Source organism: Chiroxiphia lanceolata, chromosome 3 (genome assembly GCF_009829145.1).
Source record: "Chiroxiphia lanceolata isolate bChiLan1 chromosome 3, bChiLan1.pri, whole genome shotgun sequence".
Lineage (NCBI taxonomy): Eukaryota > Metazoa > Chordata > Aves > Passeriformes > Pipridae > Chiroxiphia > Chiroxiphia lanceolata.
In genome coordinates this window covers 75117397-75141546 of record NC_045639.1, presented here as the reverse complement: position 1 = coordinate 75141546, position 24150 = coordinate 75117397, and the positions used below count along the sequence as shown (strand labels likewise).

General features: G+C 41.5%; 2 protein-coding genes across 5 annotated transcripts in view; one reads left to right on the top strand and one right to left on the bottom strand.

The window, feature by feature from the left end:
- Positions 1–17729, bottom strand: part of USP45 (ubiquitin specific peptidase 45) — a 51909-nt gene extending 34180 nt beyond the window's left edge. For 2 of the 4 annotated variants that reach the window (XM_032681387.1, XM_032681386.1), the window contains exons 1-5: positions 17654–17728; positions 9991–10100; positions 7732–7901; positions 6051–6154; positions 5574–5674 (exon numbers count right to left, since the gene is read on the bottom strand). In XM_032681387.1, coding sequence (XP_032537278.1) covers positions 5574–5674; positions 6051–6154; positions 7732–7901; positions 9991–10090 — 475 coding nt within the window. In that variant the 5' untranslated portion in view covers positions 10091–10100; positions 17654–17728. Of the gene's footprint in view, positions 1–5573; positions 5675–6050; positions 6155–7731; positions 7902–9990; positions 10101–12359; positions 12445–14457; positions 14602–15865; positions 16679–17653 lie in introns of those variants that run through there. The other 2 variants (XM_032681383.1, XM_032681384.1) reach the window with 2 other exon arrangements.
- A 3377-nt stretch (positions 17730–21106) lies between these two features.
- Positions 21107–23588, top strand: TSTD3 (thiosulfate sulfurtransferase like domain containing 3). The gene is made up of 4 exons (XM_032681397.1): positions 21107–21161; positions 21326–21481; positions 21696–21855; positions 23193–23588. Exons 1-4 carry the CDS (start codon positions 21107–21109, stop codon positions 23254–23256), a joined length of 435 nt encoding a protein of 144 aa, XP_032537288.1. The 3' UTR covers positions 23257–23588.
- Positions 23589–24150: the final 562 nt, after the last annotated feature.

Here is a 24150-nt window from a genome sequence, read left to right as displayed (position 1 = left end):
GTCCCCAGCTCAGTGATAAATGACAGACAGGCCTGAAGCTGAATGTTTACTTGACATGTGAAGAGTTGGTCAGTCTTAATAGGACATGCTGGTAATGACTGTGATAGCTAATACTTCTACAGATTGGGGCTGGAGGGTCCTTCTGCAAGATTAACCCACGGCTACAAGCATGTTATTAATCAAAAGGCTAATATGTAATTTTTTAAAGTGACTTTGCACTGAACAGCTGTTTCATGGACTCTTGCCGGCTCAGTCTTGCAATCCTGTAATATTTTAACAGGCATGCTTTTGAATATGAAAAGTGAATTTTAAGCCAGTATAGACACAAGAAGGATCCCAGCAAAAGGATTCCATCAAAATGGCTGTCATCTGCTGCTGCCCACAAGGACCTTCGGCTCCTCGCCAAACAGGAGAAAAGAAGTAGTCCAAGCCATCCATCCACATGCAATAATACTTCTTATAAAGGACCTTATTAACATTAATGAGAGCAAGGTGGGTGAAAAGCACAGAAGTAATTAAATTCATAGACCAGATTCTGTTCATAGTTCGTTATAACATCTTTCAGAGAGTTGACACAGTAACCCTCAACCTCTCTGCCCTTCTCAGGTAGTGTGGCCATCAGCCCCAGGCAGGCCTGTCCCTCCACAGCAGGAACAGAACTATGCCTGGGGCTCACACATTCATTCTACCCTCTGTTGGGCTCTTTCTGCTGTTTTGCTGCAGAGGGGGCCTTCCAAATCCAGTCACATAAGGAAAACTCTCACCCAAGTCGTGCCCTGACCACCACAACCTCTTTTTCCCTTGACAAAGTGTATCTGGCTGCAGAGACACCCTACCTGAGCATTCTGCCAAGACCCACTGCCCAGCTCTCCATACAATTCTTCACACCCTACTGACCAACTCTTCATAGGCCTCTGGTCCCACCATGACATCCACCTCCAGCACTCACTCCCTCAGCCCTCAGACAGCCGCATTTGTGCATAGACACAGCCATCACCCTGCTCTCCCCCACGTTAGAAAACTCCCTTCCCACCAGACCCATGGGAAAGAGGACAGCAGTCAGAGACTGATCCTCTGCTACAGCTTTTGCCTGCAAACCACCCTTTTCTTGCCTTTCATTTCTTTTGCCTACTCCTGCTCACTTGTATTCTTATCTCATAAGCTCTCAGGAGGCAGGGAACATGATTTTGTCCCACAGCTGCACAGCAGCAGCCCCTTGACTGAGATTCCTAAACCCTGCGTTAACACAGACAATGATTCATTCCATGAAGCAAAGCAAGTTACTGGACCAGGTGTACAAACACACGTAGAGCTGACACATCCACTTGCAACGGAAGTGTCCAGAAAATTTATCATGTGTTCCCCATCCATTTGCTTTGCCAGTATTTCAAACACTTGTAGTGCACATGGACTTCTGTACTGCCCTTGCTGAAACTGAGCTGTGCCTGGGGGTGCAGATGGTATGCAAGCAAGAAGATAAATGACATCAAATTTTTCTTTCAGCTAGGAGAGTAAGCACTTTTGCTCATCTTTTCAATGCAACTTTTTTTTAATTAAAAATGAGGGTTCCAGGAATACACACTTTTATTCCAAGGTCAAGCCTTTTCTATTGAATACAACTCTGGTACTTCAGCTGAAGGTCTTCACAGTAAAAGCAAGGTTAATAGACTGCCTTTCTTTTACCAAGTTCTCATCATGCTGTATTATGAAATGCTACTAAATTGTCTGGCACTCCTTTTTTATTTAAAAAATTTAGATTTTTTTTTGTTCAACACTGTACAACAATGAGACTCTAACCCTTAGACAAACAGCACAGTTTTCTTCTAAAATGGTCACTAGCTTTACATTTTAAAAGCCCAACTTCTCTTGTAGTGTTACAATTATATGAAATTAATGATCAAAAAACTGAATCTGCCACAATGTTATAAATGTTATAAACTAAAGACACAGTGAAAGAGCAACCTATTCAAGCACAGGTTTTGATCCTCTGCACTCAGATGATTTGTGCTACATTTTACAAGGAAGTAGGTACATCGACAGGGAAGGAAAGACTTTGTAAATAAAAATGACAGAATGCCTAAAAAAAGTTTTTACCAGTGATTCAGTTTTCATCCTTTTGCGAGGTGTATAATTAACCACAGCCCCTAACAAGTATGCACATTTGAAAGAAACAGGATAACAGAAAAGAAAGAAACCAATAACAGAAATGTCTTTTTGCTGAAGTGTATTTCAGATTTGGAGACTCAATATAATCTGCTTTACTTTGCTAGTGAATTTTAAATATACAAAATGGTCTTACATGACTCCAATGTACATGCAGTAAAAATCACTTATGAAATAATACAATTTTTTCCAATGTGATCCTTTGTCAACTGCTAATACCCACAGATGAATGCAAATCTGAAAAATTATTCACCACACTGTTTGTTTTTCCATACAAGTCAACAACTATTACTTGTACTGTAAAATTATATATATTTTTATACATCTGTTATTAGATGTATAAAAACAGAAATAGATATATTAAAATAGAAATCAAGTTTCTAACTTTCATTTATTGGCAAATCTGGGCAGCTGAACTTACTAGCGAAATCTCATTCCTCTGCTTGACCTTCCTAACAATAAATTTAACTAAGAAATTTGAGAATATATATTCTTTCTTCCCATTCTATTGCCACACAAACCAATTTAATTAACTGCTCTACAAAAACTATGCAATCTTATGTCTTCACCGACATTTAATTTGGCTTTCGTAACGGAAAATACGCATAATATTCACTTTGAAGACTGCAAAACAATTTGTTTTCTCCAGTAAATGAGCAGACACACAGATTGCAATGTCTCAGCATGGTTCCTGTGTACTACATGTGCATTATGTCCATGTGAAGCTCACAAGTGTGCCACACGGACAATACTGCACCTGCCTTTCTGTGGAAATCATCATGGCCTGCTAACCTTTTCCACAAAACAAATTTCTGGGTGGTATACCCTGGAAAGCAATCTTGCTTTATTCTTCCATCTTGTGTCCAACATGACCTCTTAACCAAACAGACTCCTTTAAAAAAAAAAAAGGGGGGGGAGGGGGGGAAAAAGCAGGCATTGCTGGGTACAACAAACCATAGGATCAGATGCGAAAATCACACAGCTGCAAGCATTCTTTTGGGAACCCAGCACTGGGATTTATCTCAATCGCTTAATGTAATTACAAAAGTCAGTCATGTAGTAGTAATGTAATTTGCACATTTTTACAGCTGAAGTGAAGTTGAATCTTTATGAGAGGCCGAGCGAAAAGCAGGGATCCTGCTGCCACACTATTCCACCACATTAGTACCAAATGACAAGCATTTTGCTTTTGTTTATTTTCCAAGACGCATTAATTAGGAAATCTATATAACCCTCCCTTACATGTTTAAACCGATCATTTTATCTTTAAATGAATCCTGCACTTTTGAGAACCCAAAAAAACCCCTAGCAACCTTCATCTGCTACTTATATCCATGTTCATACTGCATCTCTACAGAAATTTCTACACAATATTTTTTGAATTTTAACGATGCACCCTGCCAACCAGTTGTTACGACAAAAAGAAATTCAGACATAAGACAAATTGTTGTTACAGTGCCACATTCTGATATGAAAACTGTCTTCACTTTGACTGCTTTTTTAGGAAGAAATGGAAAAGCAATGGGAAAAAAAAGCACAAGACTGATTTTTAAATGAAAAATATGAATTGAATTGGTAATTGTCAGTTTTACACTCCTTGTTTCTCTCCAGTTATTTTTCGTATTTTTAAAATTATTTTATGTTTGTAATGGCTGAATATACAAAATAAATTTTAAAAATCTATGCCAATTAATAATTTCAAGGATGACAGTTACACTGAAAATATCCATAGAACATGAAATAAAATGCTAAACTAAATAAAAATTAAACAAAACAAAAGTAGAGTTAATTCTCACAGTTATTCGTTGTGTCCTTTGTGTTCTGGACAACAGCAAGAATTACATTTCCATTTCAGATTCTGTTTTTTAAAAATCCTTAAAGGTAGTCTAATTTAAATAAAAGAAAAAACCTTACATATATTTCTGTAGGGGAAGTAGCAAGTGTGTTATTTATCAAAATGAACCAGGAATGCCAACTCTGGTTGAGAGTTCCCTGTCACGCATTTCTTTTACAAATACACAACTGTTTTCCAGCCTCTTCCAGCAAGGAGCCTGGTCAAAGCAACAGAGTGTCCCAGGCAGAAGCTTTTCCCTCTTTTCCTTGCCACTTAAAAAACCCAGCAAATCATCTTTGGGCCAATGGTCCCAGACCTTTCACAAACGCGGTCCAAACTTCTCAGCACAGCCACAGTGGAGAGGGTTACAGACTTCCATTTTTAAAACATCACTGGAAGTCCACATACACACTTTCTGCATGAATACATTACATTAACTGAAAGAAACACTACAGCATTTTCGTTTGCAGGAAAGTTGCAACAACCACTTATTACACATGAACTTGAAACTGAAGAGAAACTGAAGTGAACAAAAGTAAAATCACATACTGTATTTTCATGTCTCCAAGAAAAAAGATGCAAAAAGTAGCAATTTATCAATTTATTACAATTGAATAATTTAACATATAACTTGTGATTTGATCAAAATATAATATTTCTAAGTTACCCTTCATTTTCTCCACTCAAAAAATACGTAACAGCTCTTAAAACCAGTAGAATTTATGCACATGGAGCTAGAATACCTAGTCTAATTCAGTAAGGCAGTCCTTCTCCACTCTTACTTCTAACCAGTTGATTATCTCAGCTAAAAAATGCAACCAATTGTTTTAAAAGTTTACTCAAGCCGGTTTTTGAGAATAAAATATGAAATTCAATGCACTCTCTAAGTCACAAGCCAGAAATGCTGCCAAGTATGTTACAGCAGAGATGAGTAATGTCAGTGTTATCAAGAGCAGACAGCTGAGGGCCACATATACAAAGTTCTATCGACAATCACATATATTGAGAAGGTCTATTAGGCTCCTAATATAAGAAAATAATTTAATGCTATCTTCTACTAATAGAAATAAGCACTTTATCAATTAAAACCAAATAGCAGAAATGAACATTACATACAACAACAGAGTACTAGAAAATCCACTCAAAAAAAATTTGACTGTGTAGAATGAATTTAAATCAGAAAAATTGCAGCTTTGATACATCCATAATAGGGAAATTCAATTCCTTTATAGTAAATGTATAGTGTATGCTTCAACATATTTTTTGTGCATTACTTTATGTTGCATTATATTTAAGGCAACAACTTCTCTATTATAAACCTTTTTCATTACAGACAAAATTTGGAAGAACTGTCCTATAGTGCCCAAAATATTTTTCAAATATAATCAAACTGTACAAGAAAGTGACATTATGTTTTGACAGGTATTACTTGCCCAAGTAGTTGTGCAATTACAAATTACATTATAGTCATATTATACATAATTTTTTAGTTGTATTTTTAACGTGACTCAAAATCTGAAATGTTCAGTCAGTACATTACAGATGTCTCCAGATAAAGCTTTTTGTGCAAACTTACTTGGTTCAGCCCTGGCACCATGTTTTTGAAGAAAGTCAACTATCTGAGCCAGAACCTTTTTGTTGCAATGTGTTGACAGCTCTTCATCACATTCATAACACCTAAACAAAAGAAGAAACAAAACGGAATTCAGAGTATCTGCATGCACCTCCCAGCTCTAACAAGCCCCTCAAGCAACCTTACAAAAATTACTTAAGATCTAGGTTTCAATTTTTCACACTAAAAAGAGAGATAGAATTGAATTCCCTCATCTTGTATATGTTCATCTATGGATCAGTCCCAATTCACTTAGAGATTTAAATATTATCAGACAATTCAAAGGACAAACTAATTTTTTCTCCAGAAAGCCTCCCTTTCCTCTATAGAAAGTATTAATTTTATCTGTCAGAATCATTCTTTACCATGAGAAGACACTCCTTTAAGTTATCTGTATCCTTATACACAAGCTTACACAACCCCCTGCATACCCATTCTCACCATATGATCCATGTGCTGAGGTTGATAACGATGCAATGAGGTTCTGCGCGTGCTGTTTGGAAGTGTTTCAGAGAATGCTGGCCTTCTGAATTCTTACTACAGCCCTAAAAATGGAAACACCAACACAGTAAGGGGGAAAAAAAGGGAAGAAGGAAAACACTATATTATTAGTAAATAAATGACAAAAACTTCACTTTTCAAAATTAGACAAGAAGCTATTCTGCCCTACCTATTTAGCATTCCCAAGGATTGAAAGGATTTAACATCTATTATAATCCAGCGTTATAAAGATACCAATTAACTTTCTTTACTAATAAAGGAAAATCAATGACAACACAAAACCAAAACCTCATCTTTTCTACTTGGAAAAATCAGATAAAAGCATAGAGATTTATTAAGTTTTGTTTTAACTGAATAGAAATAATTCCTAGCTTTTGGAAAAGTATTAAATAAGTATCAATAGAAAATGATGCCATTCACGAAAGTAAGAATGCTCTAAAAGTCGTGAATGAAACAATTATGTAGCATATTTGGCCCACAGAATATCAAGGAAAGGACAGCGTAGGTAATCCTCACTGCTCAAGAATGCCAAATACATTCCAGACAGCAAATGAAAAAGGTAGATAAAGTGTTTTGCACTAAAAAGCTACTCAGAACACACTACTTACATACAGCAATTTTGAGAGAAAGCATTTGTAATTTTTCAAGTCTCTACAGAGTGGGACTTCCAAGACTGGTCTCTGAATGAGACATGAGTTTTGGAAGCTTTTAACAGCATGAACATGAAGAATCACACAGAATTAACTCCTTTTAAAAACCCTCCTTAACTAGAAATTTTCAAACAAGATACAGGAGTCCTCCTCAGATCTAGTTAACTATCTTCTGAAGCCTGTGAATAGCATGTTTCTTTGCAAAATTAAATCTGTTCAGATTATACTGGGAGGAGCTGGCTTCTGTCCTTACTATAGCAAAACCTACTGAAAGTCTAAGAAAATTGTGAAATGCTTTGTTCAGGCAACTATTGGCTGAACCAAACCTGACGTTGTCCATAAACTGAATTTTTCTGTATCAGGCTTTACTTCACACACAGGAAAGAAACCTGTGCAAGCCCCTGGGGTCAGGATCTGCTGTTTTAAACTCTGAGGCCAAGATTTGACATTATAATTGATCCAATCTAATGACTAGCTGCCACGGAAGCAGCATTCTCACTCTGGCATGGTCCTTTCGCCCTGGTTTCAACCAAATCTAGCAATTGAGTGTCCACAGTACAAGCTGATTCAGCAATATACACATTTGGATTTTCTTTCATTTGTATTCGTGGGAACTTCTCCCAGATGAGCCATCTGAATGGATGCATTTTGCAGCCACACAGTTCCTGGTGCCAATTCTCTGTAAATGGTAAGAGCATGCAGACGAAGAACAGAGAAAAGGCAGGACTGTCTCTTACTAATCATGATGACAAATCACACCGTAACACACAAAGCTAACCCAAAACTGCCAAAAAACGAAACAAGAACATAAGGTCACATCCCACTTCCCTGAAGAAGCTGAAGCATGGACTCTCACAACTAAACACTTATGTCACACTGTTTCACTGAAGGTAATGAGATGACAAACAGAAAAGGGCTCACACCAGTCATATCCTTTAGAAAATCCACCTAAATTTAGCACATGTGCTCACCTGAAAGCCACACTTGAGACACAGCCATATGTCTGAAGGTGTTGTGGGTTCACCATCACTCATCCGCCTCTCCTTCAGACATTCTGCACATATGGACCAGACGCTCTGAGCCACTGCTCTCTTCACATGATGCACATCCACTGCTTGGCTCACGTGCTGGCAGGTTAAGCCTAGAGAAAACAACAGATACTCACCTTATCCATTAAAAATAATAGCTATGAAAGGGAGCATGTGTATATTACAAGAGCATAATCTCTGATAAATTCAACATTAGGAAAAAAAAAATAGCAAAGAACTAGCATAGGAAAGATCAGCCAGCTGCTCCCCATATACTGAATTTTATGAAGGACCTATTTCAGTCTTTCTGTAATGAAAATTCTTTTCAAGTCAAGAAACGCCATCTCTTAAAACCAGAAAACTACTTTGTACAAAAGTACAAGCACTACTTCTGTACAAAACTAATTTCCCTGGTTTTTGACAGTAAAACACTATATAAATCTATTTTTGTACACAATAACACAGGCAGTTGACCTTCTTTTCAACCCATAAAGAAAGATTTGGAAATACCCGTGCATCCCTAGTACGACTGCTCATTCTGAACACAAATATCAACCACTCTTCTCTCTCATATTTTTTGCACAAATTCCACTATAATATCACAGAATAAGGTAGGTTTGCAGTAACCTCTGAAGGCTATCTTGTCCAAACCCTCATTCAAAGCAGAGCCAAATACTAATTTGATCTGTTTGTTCATGGCTTTGTTCAGCTGAGTGTTGAATATCTTCAAGGATAGAGGTTTTACCAACTCACTAGAAAATCAGTTTTCTGTCTCATCACCCTCAGAGTGAAAACAAAATAAATTTCCTCACACCTAGTCAAATTTTCCATAGCCTAACTTGTCTGTTGCCTTTAGTCTTCCCATTGTGGACCTCCTAGAAGAATCTAGTTCTGCCTTCTCTGTAACTACCATCAGGCAGTCAGAGAAAGAAATTATACTTTCACTCCATTGGCTAAACAAAGACATTCCTTTTAGCCTCTCTTCCCACATCATGTTCTCAATCTCCTTAACAATGAGGAGGGGGTGATCCACTGGCCTCATTCTGACAAGTGTCTTTCTTGTAACAGGAAGCCCACAGCTGGACACAGTACTCCAGATGAGGTCTCACCCATGCTGAAAAGATGGAAAGAATCATGTACCTTGCCTGCCCTGTACTCTAATTAATATAGTCCTGCATACAGTCAGCATGAACAGCACAGCTTGGCTTTATTCAGCATCAGCATTCAGCAAAGGACCCCCAGGACCTTTTCGGCAAAGCTGCTTTCAAGCCATTAATTCCCACCCTGTAACTGCATGTGGTTATGCCCAGGTGCCAAACTCTCCACTTGCCTTTGTTGAACTCTTAACAAGTTTCTGCGAGCCCATTTCTCCAGCCAGTCTAAGTCACTCTGAATGGCAGACCTGCCCTCCTGCATGCCAACTGCTATGAAGGATGCAAAGCATAACCTTATAATAGCATTATGCAGCTCTCTCAGCACCTTGAGGTGCATCCCATCCGATCCCATGGACTTGTGGACATCCAGTTTGTTTAACAGTTCTCCATCTTCTCTCTAGACAACGTTAGAGTCTGCCATTGGGCTCAGGGGTCAGAGAGGATCAAGTGAAGAACTCACATGTGAAGACAGAGGCAAAGTAAAAATTGATTTCCTCAGCCTTTTCCCATGTCCTGTGTCCCTAGGTCCTCTGAACCCTCATGCAGAAGGTTTGCACTCACCTTAGCTATCATTTTACTGTCATGGTATCCATACAGGCCCATCTTACTCTTCATACCCCTCATCAGGTCCAACTCTAACTGAGGTTGGTCTGCCTAATTCCTAATCCTGTACACTCTGAACCTCTGCAAGGGCAGCCCAAACATGTCATCACCCTCTCTGCCCTTCTTTTTTTTCCTCTGAGTTCATCTGGAAGCTCCCCACTCAGCCAAGCAGCCTCCTGCCACATGTGCATGACCTTACAGGGAGAGGAAAGGACTGTTCTGCTTTGAAGAGGTTGTCATCGAAGATCAACCAACTCTCCAGCCCTTCAGGGTAGGCATGTAGCACAAGAAATGATCATGTCATAAACAATTAAGTGTGGATATTTTGTTACACATTCAAACAAGACAAGTATTTCATGGTACTTTTTTTTTTGTGGTTTTCAACAGTCAATATGGAATTTATTAGCCCTCAACCTCAGGGACAAAAATCACCTAATGTACTTACCTGAAATATCATCTGAAGAGTCCTCATCCTGTGGCCTGTTAGGCCTTTTGCTTCTCTTCGGCTTCTCGGAATTCGTTCTTGATGGATCTTTCACCCGCATCTGTTACTTCCTAGGAAAGAGAGACAGATGTTGCTTTATTGTTATTGCCATGTAAATGCTTCACCAAATGTAATGAGTTTGAACTCTAAAAGCACAAGATCAAATCACACATTCAAACCTCACTAACACAGTTTTAGGCTTGGACTAATGTCAGCTACTGTGTAACAAGGACTATGTCAGGAATGAACTAGTAGGAATGTGGAAAGATCAGTTACACTACAGGATGTTATGAATTGTATCTGTGGCAATAGAGGATACACACACACTTCTAGACAGTGCTGTTAAATACCTGAGATACCAAGATTTCCTTTATTTTTGTTTTTGTAAAGCAAATTATTACAGAGCTCCAACCATACCTTACCAGAAAAGCGTCATCAAAATAAAAGCTTCTCTTCCTTAAAATATATCCCTTAGGAAAGGTTACAGTCATCCCTTACCCTTGGCAAATTCCCTAAAAGCTTTTGAACAATTTCAAACACTCTAAGTAAATACAAAAAGATTTCCAAATCTGATTAAAGTGTCCTATCCTATGAGGGATGAAAAACTGGAATGCAAGCTGACCTCTCTATTAAACATCAGAGAATCCGTAAGGATGAAGTCTCTCATAGGAAATTTGGGTCATTAATCAAGGAGCCCTATAAGGAACAGAATTAAAGCATAGATATTTGCCATTAAACATAAAAAAAATACACAGAGATTTCAGCACACCAGTCATTTCATCAAAATCCAAATGTGAATTCACTAAAGGAGTGTAGCTGTGCATCACACAAACAGCTGCTGGGGCTTAGTTTACAGCTTGTCTTTTAACAGTGTGCTTCATAAAAACAAATTTTTGTTTCCATATGTGAAGCATATGAATGTAAGATAGTCAAATATTCATACACTGCAAACCGTGAGCCATTCTATTTAGAAAAAAAATGATGTCTTGTTGTGTACCACAAACAGGCTAGTAATGTCACCTGAGCCACCAGTACCAAACATTTTCAACTGTCCTACTGCATTTATGTGAGGGAAAACTCTAAAATGCCCTACATTTGGGAACAGCAAAAGATATATTATTACTACACATCAATTAGTTAAGTTTGCCAAAGTTTAGAAAGTCAGCCTACTTAAGTTTTTTTAATCTTCTCTGTATATGCATTTAAACCTTTGTATTACCAAAGCTCTGAGAGACATAGTGTATTGAACTCAATATTCCCTCTCCTTTCTTATCCATTAAGCCAATCAGCAGAACAGGCATCAATATTGATACCAGAGCGCCACCATCAGCGGTATCTGAAGAGCCTGCACTGAAGCAAAGCAAGCAATCCGTACCTCAGAGGTCCTGTTCCAGGTTCCTATGGATCTGGACAGACATCTCTGCACCTGCTGCCCATACTATTAGTGCTGGAGGTTTTCTGCATGAAGGTATAGATTTGCATTGGACAAGTCAAATTTTTGTAGAGTACAAAAGAAGCCTTTATTCTCTGCTTCTTTGCATCAACGGCTTCATGGCTCCTCAACTTTTCAAAATACAATGCATTTTTTGCAGAATGCTACATTTACATATAAATTAATTTATACTATATTAAATATCATGATGTTTTTAAATTACAGCTTTAAAATTTTCCTGTACTTACAGTTATAAAGCTTCAAATGCTTAGACATGCAAGTGAACAAGGCTACTGAATTCAGTTTTGCTGCCTTCACAGGTTCACAATTCCTGCTCATACAGTAACGAAGATCTAAATATTCCAGCCCTTGACTATTTATGTTGAACAAATGTTAGCACACCTAATGTCCATCAACAGCCAGGCATATGGCATCCCTAGAACACAAAAAGATTCCAACAACTTCAACTGTGTATTTCTGCCTTGGCACCTTATCATACATATCCAAGCTTCATGTGAAACTACCCATCACCACTCGTCGCACTGCCGCTTAACTGAGCACAAGATTCATCGAGACATACATCAAACAGTAAGGCCGACACAGCTGCTGTTAGAAACTCTAATATTTTGCACTAAATTATGTAAAGAGTCAATAGGAAAGGCAGCAAAAATGTCCTCCCTAAAGGAACATAGTTGTGTTTAGGTTATTCAACACTGACATAAACAACCTACAAGTTCATTTCAGCATAACAATTTTGATCTCTTTGGACAGATTATGTAAGACTGTCCAAACCACAGACTTCACCCCAATGAAAGTCATGTTCATATCACTACATTTTCAGAGCTCAGATAAATAATTACGGGCCCAACCAGCTGAAATACAAGCAAGTTTTTACCACCTGTGAAGCCTGTGGCAAGCAGAGCAGGTGACGCAATCCGGATTGAGGCACACACAGCCCACTGCTGAACCCACACTCTAGGGACCTTCAGGACACGTGGAAAAGAGAGAGTCATTGATACCACAATGACTGAAAACACAGCATTTCAAGCCCGGCATAATCAACAGGGCACTAGAAACGAACACTGGTATAAGAAGCTGGCATTCACACTGCAGGTCTGGGAAACCCCTGCACAGCCCAGACACTTTTCAGTCTCCTTTCACTAAGAGCAGGCAGAGCAAAAGACAACATGGACCATTAGATTAATTACTTTTCATGAACACACATATAGAGGGGGATCCATCAGACAATGTTTACTGACCTGTGAGCTCTTGGAAAAGCCAGAGCATATCAAGGACTTAGACAGACAGGGTTTGTGCCTGACTGAAAAGCATGTAAGTGTGCTGGAAGGGTAAGAGCAATGAGTTACTCCATATGATCTATGATGCAAGCAGCATGGTATACATGCAGTACTCTCTGCCCTTTTTCAGTACATTTAGGGACAGAAAACATCACAGATAAAACATCTTTCTTAAGAATTTTAACATGATTGACATTTCAAAATCAAAAAGTTTTTGCATACATAAAATCAAGTCACGGTGCACAAGATATTTGACTAATGAATCTGACAACTAAAAGGACATCAGTTTTTGAGTTCAGAGGGTATGCTAGCTCCATCCAGATCTCTATTTGGCACACAGTAAAAATCTTAAGTAGAAATTATGCAGTTTCATGGGGAAAACTTGAAAAATAGAAAAAGTCACATTAGAAAAAGCTAAATCTCTTCCCTTTTAAAATCATTTCATACAAAACCAAGAACTAGTCCTTGATAAACATGTTCAGATTCTTTGAGCTCAGCATACAAAAGTTTGAAGTGTAATCATCATCACTAGCTATTCTCTGTTATTAACTTTTTACTTCTTAAAAGACTCCTACTAATGTCAGTCAGCCTACAGAAACCTGATTAAGATCAAAACCTCCTCACTACAACTGCTCATTTCCACCATTATAGAAAGGACAAACCACTTCAAAAGCAGCAGAATGATCTGCCCTATCTAATTTTAAAAGTTTCAAATTTGACAAAGTGCCAAAAATCAATGTGCTGAATCTGTTAAAGTAAATCTAAGGTATGCCTAGACTATTTTAAATGTAAGGTATGCTTGAAAAAGTCTATATTTAACAGCATTAATATTCCTACATTTAGAAATTGACTCTCTTTATAAAGTATACATTTAGATACTTACAAGAGCTGAATGTACTTCCTAAAATAACTATTTTTTTAAAAAAATTACATTTTACTGTAACTCAGTAGAGCTAGGACCAATAAAAGATACAAGGCTAGTATGAACTAAAAATCACTTTTCTTTGGGAAACAAAACCAAACCAAACAAAAACCAACCAACCAATCAAATCATTCCTCTTCACAACATCTTTTCCCATCTTACCATCTTGCACTTCTTACTTGGAAGTTGAGTCCCTCCTAGAATGCCTACGTAGTTCACTTACTAAATTTTGAAATGTACCACCTTAATGAGTTTTCACATGCTGTACTTTCACCATGATGCTAAGAAGAAACATGAACCAGACCACCCCTATGTTAGAGAAATAACCTGCTCTACTGGCTAATACTATATCACTGCTTCTATCTGCCAAGATCCACTTTTTCCCTCCTCCTATAACTAGGGAGCCAGCTCTTTCAAGTGAGTGCCACATTTTTGTTCTTATCTGTGTAATATCTATTCCAATGCTTTTCCTGATTCTGGATTAACTAGGAGGATTACAGTTGCATTGCTAGAATGCAAACAAGATAAAAATGACAAAAAACAGTAGGACTGTCCATTAACTGTGAAACCGATATTGTTAATTATTTCATCAGTGAGCACCTGAATTCAAGGAAGATGGGGCAAATACATTTACCTCAATCCTTCACTTCATCTGAGGTATTCCGAATTCCAGCTGTCTCACCACTTGTAGTCAAAGTTTCAAGTTTAAGTTATACCATTTTCTGTTGCTAATGCAAAGAAAAACCTGTGTCACACTGAAAGAACATAGCACTCACTGAATACAAGGAAAAATTAGCGCTTCCAGCTCAACAGCAGCCTTGCTCCAAGGCAAGGGGGTGAGGAACATCACAGGTGTGCAGATTAAGTCCGAAGATGCTCCATAGCACATCTGAGACAGGTCTTTATGATCTTCCACGTAACTGTGACAGCACAGAAAGAAGAGCCTTGTATGGGTCAGTAATGCCAGACCCCCCACTACTACATGTAGAACTGCTACATGTTTTGATGTAAGCTGCAAGTTGATATATTTTGGACATCTGTTCCAAGCATTACCTATGGCATTTTGGATCGCTCACCACTAGACCAAATGTCACCCAATCAAAGCAGGAACCACATCCATCACAGTTAGCAACTGGGCAGTGTCACCCATCAGCGGGCCAGGAGGCTCAGCACTCTGACAGCCACCAAAACCTTTGCGGCAAACAAGCCCCTACTGCCTGCTAGAGCAGTAAAAGGACCAGAATTGCTGACTGGTAGTGGCAGCAAAGCTTCTTCCCCTGGAAAATGTCATCTGAAATTCTGAAAGCGTCATTTCCAAGATTTCCTAGCCCAAAGGCACATCACACATCCTACACCGTCACTGGAGCTCAAATGCCAATCCTGACATTATAGTACAGTCCTAAAAGGGTGAGACACTGATGTACTTTCTCAGCAAGGAGTGAGACGGAGCCTTTGGACTACTAGATACAACTTCCTGAGTTGTATCTATCCCATAGCATTTCTCACTTTCATTAATCTATTTTATCCAGCTGCCCATGGTAAACACGGGCTGCCAACGTTTATGTTTGTATCCTGCACAATCCCCCTCGGATTTCCTACTGAAACCCACTTGCCACAAAAAAATTACTTCTGAGAATGAACAGAAACCAAATATGCCCAGAAAAAAGAATGAGAAGACTCTGTAACTGGATTGATAACTAGAGTATATTAAAGGACTGAATGGGTAAAAAGAGTTGTATTTTGATAACATACTTTTGCTAGTATCTTATAGTAAAGGTCTTGAGGAAAATTTCAGGGATATGTATATCAATATCCAGCCCCATAGAGCAAATCGCAACTTTTGTTTATGTTCTCTATCCCACATTAAAGGCATTTTTTTAAAAAATATGAACACATCAAGAGGGAAAAACACCTGAGTAGATGTGTTGATGGTCCAACGTGAATTTTCCGAGAAAATTCAGGCTTTAAAAAGCAAAACACGGTATCAGAAGAAGAGCCAGAGCTTATAACTAATGATGCTGGCTTGTAAGTGAAAACTTTTATGTGAAAAGGCAGTCAGATGACAGAGCTGACAGACTGTACACTCCTGTGATATGAACACCGATGTAACAGTGCCATCACCACAGAAAGTTCGAGAGTATGACAACTGAAACAGCTGGAGAGTAACCAGTGAACTCACAGTACCTTCACGGGACAACCACGTGGCCAAAAACTGGGGAAAAGCTGGTCAGAGAACACGAAGGACAAAATGAGCAAAGGATGAACTCTAGAGAAATGCTAATTCTGTGAATTCAGAAAAATAAAAAAGGAACTGTGGTTGCAGCACGTGTGTGAGACAGAAGGCTGAAACCCACACAAAACCATACGTTAAGCTAAGACTCCCGCTGTACCTCTGCCTAAATGGCTGAGTTGGAGCAGATAAATGAATATAATGGGTGTGCATAACTTCCCATATACTCTGGAAGAGTGTTGAGGGAATCAGTCAAGTAATGAGGATAGAATAGATAAAACTGTAAATTTGAAAACTAGTTTGAGCTCTTTGAAAGCCTAAGTCTTGCCATCAAAACCAAAAAATTTCATTCCGTTTTCTTCCTCCACACAAACTGCCCCAGTTTGCTTTGATGACATGTCTGAAGTGGAACAACTTGTCCTCAATCTACAATCGATGCTCAAAACAGAATCCCTGAAACGCTAGCGGCAGTTCTGTGAATCTCTCAGAAATGAAACTACAGAGCACCAGTTCTTCAATATTTCATGAACAAATCTGACAAAATATTTACAAATGTAGTAAACACCAAAACAATTTCACTAAGGCATATTCTGCTTCAATCTGGCACATGCTCATGCCACTACTATGCTCCCACTTAAAAGTTAGAAAATGAGAGCAGAAAGAATACTTAAAATACAAATAAACACAAATCCTTTAACTACAGCTCTGCTCTATATGCTCATATGAGAGGACTATTTCATGGAATTGGGAAATACTTGTAAAGATGAGATGCAACTAGAATATAGTGCTACACCTGCAGCTATTGTCATCTGCTTCCATGTTCTTGACGTCTTCATTCTACTGCTCCCTTGTTTTAATACACCGTCACATATATCCTGTTTAATAGGGCAAGTAGCAACATATCTATAGCAAGGGCAGAAAGAAGTCCTAAAGGACATCATAGCAAAAGAAAAAAGAAAGAAAAAAAAAAAAGGCCAGGAATCAGAGAATCCCAACATCAAATCAAATACAACGTGCAGAGTTGCAGCTATGGGTCTGAAATACCACGTCTCTCTCCGATTAATCGCGAGGGCCGTCCCCGGGCTGTCATCTGACCACCGGACACGGGCCAGTCCGTGCTCGCTGGGCACCGACCCCGAGGCCGCGGCAGCTCCAGGCCGACACAGCGGGGCCGCAGCAGCCGCGGTGGCCGCACGACACGGAGCCGAGGCACCATCGTACCCTCGGGCCAAGTGACCGGAGCGTATGTTCAGCGCTGCCACAGGCGCTGCTACCGCCTCTCCTCAGTGTAATACACGGAGGAACGCGCTGCGGGTCCCGGACATATCCCGGCAGGGTTAACCCGCTTCACACCGACAGCGGGCGGTCGCCACCAGCAGCTCGTCGCCGGCGACCCAACAAGAGCGGCGCTCGGCCCCCAGCCCGGCGCCCTGCGGGAGAAGGGCGGGCAGCGCAGCCCCGGGTACCCCCAGCAGCGACGGGGGCGGCTCGCCCGGCCCGGGGCCACGGCGGGGCAGAGCCCCCTCCGCCCGCTCCCGGCCCGGCGCCCCCGGGACGCGGCTCCGCAGGCCGCGGGCCTGGCCGCCGCCATGGCGGGGCGGATTGGCCCGGCCCGGCCCGGCCGGACCCGGCGCTCCGGCCGCGGCCCCGCGATCCCCCCCGGCTGCGCAGGGTGGGCCCGGCGCGGACGCGGCGCCCCCGCGCTGTGCCGGCGGCCCCCCCTCCCCGCGCCCCGCACTCACAGAGCGCCGGGCGGCGGCGGCGGGCGCGGCGGCAGCAGCAGGAAGCGGCGAAGGAAGCTCCGCCGCGCTCCGCTCCGCCCCCGGCCGCGCCGCTCCCCGCCCCAGCCGCTGCCCGGGCCGCTCCAGCACGGGTTGGTGCTGGTTCGAGGGCAGAACGCGTGCCCCGGCTGGGATGGGCCGTGGGCAAGCGGGGCCACCCGAGGGTGGGCGGGAGCGCACCACGGGCCCGCTGAGAGGCGACAGGTAGCGGTGGGTTTGGTTGCAGGGCACCTTAGGAACTTGGGGCAAAGGGCGTGCAAAAGAAGGGAGACGTGGTGGGGTGACCTTCACGTCGGAGTTTTGCTGAAAGAGCTGGAGATGCTGCGCTGGGTTTGTGACCGCGCAGGGGTGTGGACAGTCGTGCCCAGAGGTTACACAGCAGGGTCTGGGCCCTGCGTGTATTTTCAGGGCAGCCACTGTGGGAGGGACTGAAGGGAGATCAGAATCAAAGGTGCGTATCCCCGCTGAGGGACAGGCAGAGTAAAGGGTGTCCAGCGCTCGAGGAACTAGTTGGAACTGGGGTTGGGATTAAACTCAGCAAGTGGCTTGAAAACACGGGCAGCTTTACTGGACAGAAGGCAAATCTGAATTAAGGACTGAGAAACAGCAGTTTTATTGGAGTAAGATCACCCAATAATAAGGCATAGAGTAAAAAGGGAGAAAGGGTGAGGTCACTGTGGCACCCCTCTAGAACCAAGGATGGAGAACTGTAGTGGATCTGCTGACACGTAAGCTGAAACAATGGTTAGAGAAGCAGGTAGAAGTCATTAGACCAAGCAAACACAAGATGTCAAGAAGAGTATTGCTGAAAGAGGTTGACAGATTAAGTAGAATTTGATTTTAGGTAGGAGAAATTCTTTAGGCACATCAGTGACCGTGGTAACAACTGAGCGCAAAGATCTGCAGGCAGACTGCAGACCATGTGAAGGAGATGGTTCAGACGTGTATTGTGCACACCATGTTCATGGAGTCTATATGTGAGAGGGAGAAACGGTGTGGGACAATAATCTGAAACAAATTGGATCAAGAAGTGGGTCCTTCCTACTCCACACAGGAGAATAATCTTAGAGAATTATTGCACTGCAAGAGTAATAACTGCTTTCAAAGGTTAAAGAGAAGGAAGGAAAAGTGAACATGTGTGAAATGGGGATAGTGGGATGCAAAGGGGAATATGTTCATTTAGCTCAGGAGAGGTGAACAGAAATATCTGGAAGAGATAGAATATCTGTGCACTGGCAGAAGGGGAAGTTTGGGGGTTAGTAACAAGAGAAAATGAAAGGTTAAGGGCGAAGGATCAAGAAGAAGCACTAAAATCACCAGCAATTGGAGGCATGAAAGAAAGAAGAGAGCAGAGAGAGAAGGCCGAAAGCAAATAGTAAAGCATGGTGAAGAATATGGTGTGAAGGCTGAAAAGTTTGTGGGGAGGAAAAAAATTCAGATGATAGAAAAAGAAGATGTGGTAACAAAAAAATCAGAAAGGCAGTAAGACGATGAAACCCTGGGTTAGCGAACCATTTCTTTGATCAACAAAGTCTTCAGTCAAATGATAAGATGGGGATAAAGAATGTGCAAGGGTAAATGCAGCTGGGTGAGGGTCTGGGAAATTATGCCACTGGGGATGAGTGTGGGAGGCTGTGCAGAACTGGAAAGTGAAGTGGAGGTGAAATGAGAGAGTCCCAAGAGATGAAATGAAGAAAGCTGCTGAGGAAGGGCTGAGTGAGTGCAGAATGACACAGTGCCATGAAGGCAAAAGCAGAATTGAACTTGCTGCTTCCCACTTTTTCATCAAACCACAGGAGTTCGCCAAGCTTGATCTCTTTGACTTCAAACTCTCAGTCTTTCACAAGGTGGATAGTGGATGATTCCTATTTCTGCAAGCAAGCTAGTGTGTTCTCGCTTTGTGTACATAGCATGATCCAGGGTCAAATTAAAGCCACAGAAATGCAATTTCATGTGAATATGCATTTCATATGACAAGTATCCTAGTGCTTCACATTGAATGCTTTATGGTCCTTACAGTGATACATATAGTGAGTGGAGATTAACCGTGGACATTATTTTATTACAGGTAAAATATACAGATTATATTTCAAAATATAATTTCTAGAAGTAGTGTATTCTACCCAGATCTTGTGGAAAATGGGAAATGCATGAAACCTCAACTCATATATAGATATACTGCTTCAGAGAGACAATTTGCAAATGCCTGTCAAGGAGGCCATATGGAGAGGCTGGCAGAAGGGCAGCTAGTGAACCAGTTATATGTGCCAAGTTCAATTTGTCACACTTTACAGTACCAAGAAGTATTTTGTTCTCATTTTGAGAAGGAAAACTCTTATTAGTAAAGATTCAACGACATACTCCTCAAAATGCATCTTTTACAAAAAGATCCAGCATGCCTGCTTTTTAAAGACTGGAACTGCTGCTATGTAATATATTTGCAAAAGTATGTAGTAAGTACAGAGTACTGATTTAAAATGTGTGGAACGGAAGGACCCTGATTCCTCTAGTTACATATCTTGGTCATCAGTCCTTGTGGCTGGGAGACTGACAGCTTTCAAAATCAAGGGATATTGAAACTAGGGATCATGGGATGATAGAATCATGGAATATCCTGAGTTAGAAGGGACACACAAAGTTCATTGAGTCCAACTCCTGGCTCGGCACAGCACACCCACAAGAATCACACAATATGCCTGAGAGTGCTGTCCAAACACTTCTTGGACTCTGGTGGGTCTGGTGCAGTGACCACTTCCTTGGAGAGGGTGTTCCAGTGCCTGACTACCCTCTGGGTGAAGAACCTTTTCCTAATGTCCAACTTAAACATCCTGTGATGGAGCTTCAGGCCATTCCCTCAAGTCCTCTCACTAGTCACCAGAGAGGAGATTCGTGCCTGGACCACACTCCTGTGGCTGTAGGGGGACAGTGACTATGGTGAAAGGGGTGCAGGCCATTGCTAAAATCACATTTTCTCCTCGGACATAACACTCAGAGGTTTGTTTTTCGTTGGGGTTTTTTGTGGGGTTTTTGTTTGTTTGTTTGTTTGTTTGTTTTTTAAATCACTTTGAGTAGATTTGGCATCAAAATTCCTCATCCATGTTCAGACTCCCAGCCTTTGATACTTTAAGGCTTCTCGACAGCTTGGCTCAGAGATAGAAATCACTCTGCCCAGGCAAGGCGGCGGTAGCTGGATGTACCGAAACGGAGGCGGCGGCTGCCTAACCCTGGTGCCTCCGGTGCGGGCAGGTGCCACGCGTGGCTTCCCCCGTGGTGCTTCCCAAATTTCTAAGCGGGCCGGCAGCGATCAAACCTCCGAGCCCCCGCCCCCGAGGAGAAGGCGGTGTCTCCTCCCCGCCGGCGGGGGCGGGTGCTGGCGGCCGGCGGGAAGCGGCGGGGCCGGGCCCGCGGCCCGGGATGGTGCTCGGGGGCTGGTGGCGGGCGGCGCGGGCCCTGCGGGCGGCAGCGCCCGGTGAGGCAGGAGCGGGGTGGCGGCCGTGTCTCTCGGGGGGCGGGCGGGGGTGAGGTTTGCCGGAGCCCCGTGTGGATGGATGTCTTTAGCGGCGGTGTCCTTGCCCGGACAGGCGGCCGCGGCGCGGGGCCTGCGGCGGCTGACGGGCTGTGCCTCCCCGCCAGGTCCCAGCTGCCGCAGCCTGTGCGCCGGCGAGGCGCCCAGTCTCTCCTACCGGGAGCTCAAAGACTTGAAGAAGACCAACGTGCTCCACATTGACGTGCGGGAGAGGTGGGAGATCGACAGGTTTGGAAAAATCCCCGAGTCCATCAACATCCCGCGTAAGTTATGAACGCCGCTGAGTGCGAGCGTCAGGTGTTCCCTGTTCCCCTCGGCTTGATGGTCAAGGCTGTGACTGAACAAAGAGCAGCGGTGCTAGATAGCTGCTAGTATGTTGCGAGGTTGAACTTTTTCTCTAGAGGAATTAGAAGCCTTGAAGTGTAAGCCTGTCCGTGAATAGAAAATAAATATTACTTTGTTTTCTGTATTTCCCAGTGGGTGAATTAGTGGAAGCTCTACAAATGGACCCAGTGGAGTTCAAGGAGCATTACAATCAGAAGATGCCATCCAAGTCGGACCCTGTGGTTTTCTCCTGTTTGGCAGGAACAAGAAGTAAACAAGCACTTGGTTTTGCCATGTCCTTGGGTTTCAGCAGGTATGACTTGTGTATGTAAGGATGGGATTAATGCTGCCACCCTTCATGAAGCAGAATGTGTACTCACCTTGTGGGCAAGGGTAAAAATTTACATCTGGAATATGAAAAAAATTGGTATTTGAGTTAGACGCTTCCTCGTGTCTCTGCGGAGCCTTGAAAGATGCCATTGGGTATTCCTGCAAAGTGAGTTGTATCGTCCTCTGAACACAACCTCTCAGCAGCTGTGTGCATGTGCTGCAGGTGATGCAAACTGCTCCAAGACCACACTGCCCCTGAACAGCTCCCTTGCCGAGACATTGCTTCCTTATACAGCTTCATAAATATTAGTCCTGAGATGCAGGATGATTAGAAAGGTGGAGAACTGCTTGCTTTGGTAGAAGTACAATCTTAAATATTTTGTGAAACCACACCCTTTGTTGAATTACGGTTCTACCTGTATAGTTCACTGTTGACAAAGTACGCCTTCACTTTCAGTAAAGCTTTGGAGCGTTTGCCAGAGTAAAGCAGTCAAGGCAATAGCTAAAAATAAGAGATTATGATAGAGTGAAATCAAAAGCATTTGGTTGGCAGAATTGTTACACCCACGTTGGAAGGTGCCTCGCTGGTTTGAAGACTGCAGGTAAAATTTAAGACATTGGTTGTTTACTCATGCTTTCATGAACTGCAGTTCATGAATATTCCTACTAATTCTAGTCAAAAGTATGGAACCACATTCTTGTTTCAAAGTGCAAAATATCCTCCATTCCCTGTTTTTCATAATGCCTAATTGAAGGAGTCAGTATTGTTTTGCATGGTGGGGGTTTTTTTCCAGAATTAAGTTTTGTGCAGGTTTATATCAGATTTATAGAGTGTGTAGGTTTGCAAAGAAATAAAGATCATTGTGCTGTGTTTATTTGATGACATCTGAAGTATTAGGCATAATAGCAAATGAATCTTCCACTGCAGTGAGTCTGTTCTCACTTTTTTAAAAAACTGTTTCATTGATACAGCTGCTATTTCTTGCTTGACATTTGTCTCCAGCATTGTGTTATTCGGAAAAAAAGAGGAACAGAACACACTGCATGGAAGGAGGCAGTATTAGAGTACAAGGGATGCCCATCTGCTCATCACAGCTGGGTACAAGTGTATTTCATTGCAGAGAATTTTTGTATGTTTATTTTTTTCCCCTCTTTTTTTTTTTTTGTGTGGTTTTGGGGTTTTTTTTGGTTTGGTTGGTTTTGGTTTGTTGGGGTTTTTTTTCTTGGTTTGGTTTGGTTTAGGTTTTTTTACCATGTCCTCTTAAGATACAATGTTAAGAAGGACTCTTCTTGAAAAAGTTATCTTCTGCATATTTCCAGAGTTCAGCACTATGCTGGTGGCTTTGAGGACTGGGTAAAACATGAACCGCCAGAAAGGAAATGAAGATGACTGCCCCAACCCTTACTCCATCAAGGCTTCAGGATGGTTTGTAGGTTTTAGCATTTAACTGTGTGCATTCCACTTCCAGAATAAAGCTCACTCCTGTCTTCTTGTGTAAATGGACATTCACCCTCAAATGGCCATGCATATCAACTGCTTGGTTTAAATTATATCTAAAGACTGGGACATGAACAGCCGTTACTTTGGCCTATGTTTTTGGTGAGTGCATGTGAAGAGAATCTAAGTGCTTATTATGTTTACTTTTTTTTTGTATGATGGAGTTTGTGACCATTTAAACTAATGATGATAGGACAAATAAAATTATTTCCCAAATATTTGTGTTGGGTAGTTTGTGTAGAATTCTAATCGAACTGGGGTGACTGCCCTGAGCACAGATTTATTATACTTCACATGTAGATGAAGTTTTAAAATAGTGGCTGTGTTATCAAAGAGTAAAATAGAGCACAAATTTCTATGTTTATACTATGTGATTGTAAGGCCAAAACATCGCTACTGGTCAGAAAATACATATGGAAACTGACTTGATGCTAGAATACTCACTGTTCAAAATGCTGTATGACTCCTTATTTTAAAAGTATATCCACTTTGATAAGCAGATCTGCTTCTGAGCCCACAGTGCTGTAACATTAAGTCAACACTTCTCTCAGCAGCTCACTATCAAGTGAGAACTTGCCTATACTTGAACTTACTATTACAGAAATGTAATAATTTTAGGCTGGAAAATTAGAGGTGTCCAAGGAAGTTACTAAACTACTTTCCTTCTTCTATATACAGTAATTTGCATGTCTTAACTTTAAAAAACATGCCAACCCATCATCCCCTAAAAATGTGCATAGTCATAATTTTAAGGAATTTTTAAAATTTATTTAATGCTGT